At 49.0% G+C, this 3,515-nt stretch overlaps 1 protein-coding gene across 1 annotated transcript in view; it reads right to left on the minus strand.

Annotated features, from left to right (window-relative positions):
- ITPRIP (inositol 1,4,5-trisphosphate receptor interacting protein) overlaps positions 1–268 on the minus strand; it is a 1,644-nt gene extending 1,376 nt beyond the window's left edge. The window contains exon 1 of the mRNA XM_010165945.2: positions 1–268. This exon is cut by the window's left edge and continues 1,376 nt beyond it. Within this exon, the coding sequence (XP_010164247.1) occupies positions 1–262 (262 nt within the window). The 5' untranslated portion in view covers positions 263–268.
- Positions 269–3,515: the final 3,247 nt, after the last annotated feature.

The following is a 3,515-nucleotide window of genomic DNA, read 5'->3' on the forward strand; positions in this document are numbered from 1 at the left end:
TATCCCATCGGACCTTTTTCTCTTTGCTCTCCTCCACTACCTCTGCAGCTTTTTCCAGAGCCTTCTGTTTGGCCTCCTGGTCTGCGATTTCCTGCTCCAAGCGCAGCTGCTCCAGCCGAAGGCTCTCCTCCCGCTCCTTCATCTTCTGGATGATTTCTTCCGCGTTCTCGGGGACACTGACATTCTCTTTAGGGAAGAGGAGCGGGTGGTTGACAATAGCTGTAATCACCACTAGGCACACCCGGAAGATTCCCAGGGGCATGGCAGTTCCTTCCCTGGAAGAGAAAGCAAGGACAGAATGACCCACTATTTGGAGTGTATTCCCCCAAGAAGAAAAATGAAAGAAACTCCCCACTTGAGTAAAAGCTTTGGCATCCTTTCTAGCCCTGAAAAAAACTGCTTGAGTCTAGAAGCTCCTAAGCACATGCCTGTTTCTGCAAGTTATCAACCAAGCTTCCCAAAGAGACTTTATCAGCAGATAGTGAGGATTAGTGTCCTCTTACCAAATCAACTTTGAAGAACAGAACTGTGAGGGTGCTTGCTACTGTCAGCTCACTGTGATGCTGATGAGGCAGTGTGGGAGGGCAAGTCCTTTTCCTCCTGCCTTTAAAGTTCTCAGGACAGAAATGGAAAGAAGCAGACAGAACCTCTCCAGATGTCAAAAAGCAGGGCTGCAGATGACCACTGCTTTCCCTTAATGTAAGGCTAATGTTGCAGATGTAGCAACAGCAAAGGCAGGGCTGTCCTGGCCACCTTCCACGTTAAGCACGTCTGGAGACCCACACAGCTTGCTTGGATCAGAGCAATCTTCACTGCCAGTGCTGGTTATGTGCACCTGGGTGGGAACAAGCCTGCATGGTTCTGTGCTTCTAGGCAGGCACTAGAGGCAAAGCTCTTCCTGCCTTTCAGCACCATCAGGGTCAGGCTGTGGCAAACCCTCCCAGCCCTCAGGATGCCTCCTGACTGCGGTCCCCTGAAAAAGGGTAGAGACTGAAAGATTGCTCAATTTGAAAGGGTTTCCTTTAACCCAGTGGTTTTAAAAGCATCGGGTTGTTTATTTTTGGTGCTTACTTCACTACTAATCTGTGGAAGACACTAGTAAACACCACGGCTTTGATCTAATATTTGATTTTTCCCAAGCACCCCCTTAACAGCTGTGCTTGCAGCCTGCTCGCTCCTATTTGAAGTGACCTCAGCACGGCTGTGAGGACACAGCCTGGGTCTTGGTGTCACTGCGCTTGCGGCAGGCAGCTGTGTGCCAGCAACAGTCCCACATGTCACCCCTTGCACAGGCCCTTGGCACAACCAAGACTGCTACGGTGTTTTGGAGTTGCCTCATGCAGTTACTGGCTCAGCTGCTCAGACCACACACTTAATGAAGCTTTCCATGCCATGGGGGTCATGATGAAAAAAATTCATTCCCAGCTTTCTGGGACATGGTCCCATTGCTGGGGCATCTGCCTGGCTCTGATGAGGCCTCCCAGAGGTCTGGGCCAGAGGGTGCTCAGGCTAAAGCCCAGGCTGTTTCCTTCCAGGTGGCATTTCTGTTTCTGGAGGGCTACATCGCTATCAAGATCCCAAGTGCCTGCTCAGGGCAGGACAATCTGAGGTTGTCACCCACTGCTGAGACGTGGCAAGCTCACCCGTCTCTCTTTCTAGAAACATTATCCCTCAGTCGTAGCACAAGGAGATCAGGACAAGATGGACAACCAGGGGTATTTCTTCTTTCAACTGTGACATTTTAATGCAGCCCCTTTAATACCTCTAAAGTATGTTTGAGAGTAAAAGGTTTCTGTTACAGAAACAGTCTAGCCATAAAATACCTAATCAATCAAACCAGAAGGAGTAATCTCTTTCTGAACAAACTGACTCATCCTGCGGCAGGAACGAGGCTGTTTCACAGAGAGCCAAGAGATGGTGAGGAGGCACCGTGTGCGCACCAGGAGCTGAGGGCTGTAATTTTCTCCCTCTGCAATAGCTCCTTCCAGGCCTGAACCCAGCACGCTTTGGTACCACAGCAACCCTGCTGTCCTGGTGTCTGGGCAAGAGGGAGAACATCTCTGGCAACCTCATTTATGCCTCCACAGGGCCTGCAATAAAGATAGATCCATCCCAGTGGGCCTTGTTATCATGACTGCACAGCAAACTGCTGGCTGTCGATTGCAGGAACCCAGATTTCCTCAGTGTGAGCACTTACTGTACATGGGAACTGTATCCTTCGGCATGCAATTATCTTTGCTTACAAGAGGGCTGGGTCTGGAATAACAAGGGAAAGGAACAGGATTGAGATGCATTGTCTCAGCAGCAAGAAAATTCACACGGTGCTCAGGATAACGCCGAGTGCCCCTCCCTGTGTAACGTTCACTAACTACCCCGTTTTTAGATGCCATGTACATGCATACATGCATGCCCTTATGCAGACATTGCTCTGGAGATGGTTTGCTGGCCTTTCTTGTCTTTTTTACATTACTCTTTAATTCATCAGCCAATGTTAATTAAAGCTGAATTAATACCCAAAGCTGGGTGTTCCACTTATTCTGTCAGCTCCATGCCTGGCCACATTTTAAAAATAAACTGGGGTCACCCTGCATTGCAAAGGACTTTATCAGTTTACTGGGGCAGGGCAGGAAGCGCTGGCGAGCTCCTTTCCTTAGTGCTACGCTCCTGCAGACCACATGTGCTTCCTAAGCTTAAAAATGACATGGCCAAGGGCCAGGTGCCTCTTCTTGCAGTCTTCACCAGGATGACACTGCTGCTCTGCCCTGCTAGACTTCTGTCCCTGCGGATGAGATGTTTTACTGTTGCCAGATTACTTCTTAGATACATGAGGCTGAAAGAATTCAGCTTCATTAGGATCATCTTCTTGTACCCTTCAAGACTCTCCTGTGCCCAGCTGCCCATGGGCACACCACTTCTAGAGGTCACCTGCCCCAAAGCTCTGCTAGCAGAAGGGGTTAGGCCAGACATCCCCAGATCTATCACTGGCCAATTTAGCTGAATTCATTCCAAGTCACACAGACAGTTGAGGTTACCCCAGCTGATTTTGCAGAAGTAGGTTAGGAAGCACATGCACAACTTTTTCCCCCAGCAAACTCTACAGGCATCAACCTCTGAATGAGAGTCAGGATGCAAACTGGAAGTGACAACATCTTCAGGTCACACCAATTTCCAAGAGGCATGTCTTTTTTCAACCTGAACTGAAGAAGTTTTCCTGGTCAAAACTGCCCTTTGGCTACTATAGCTATTCACACCAGAAGATGAAGCCAAACATTAACCCCAGTTAAGGCTTAAGGTTAATCATGCTGAGTGACCAAGTGGAGCCTGGCCTTGACAGCAGCAAGGGTGGTACAGTCAGAGCATTCCCACATCTCATCAGACACAGCTTTCCCGGCTAATATGGAAAGATAAACAATACAGGTGAAACCAGTAGCTCTGCCTGCTAGGGCAGTCCAGCCTTCCCCAAAACAAAGGCTGCTCTCTTCCCTTGCTTTTAACTTCAGCCCAAGCAATTTAAG

The sequence above is a fragment of the Antrostomus carolinensis genome, unplaced genomic scaffold (genome assembly GCF_000700745.2).
Source record: "Antrostomus carolinensis isolate BGI_N321 unplaced genomic scaffold, ASM70074v2 scaffold19954, whole genome shotgun sequence".
In the NCBI taxonomy this organism is placed as follows: Eukaryota; Metazoa; Chordata; class Aves; order Caprimulgiformes; family Caprimulgidae; genus Antrostomus; species Antrostomus carolinensis.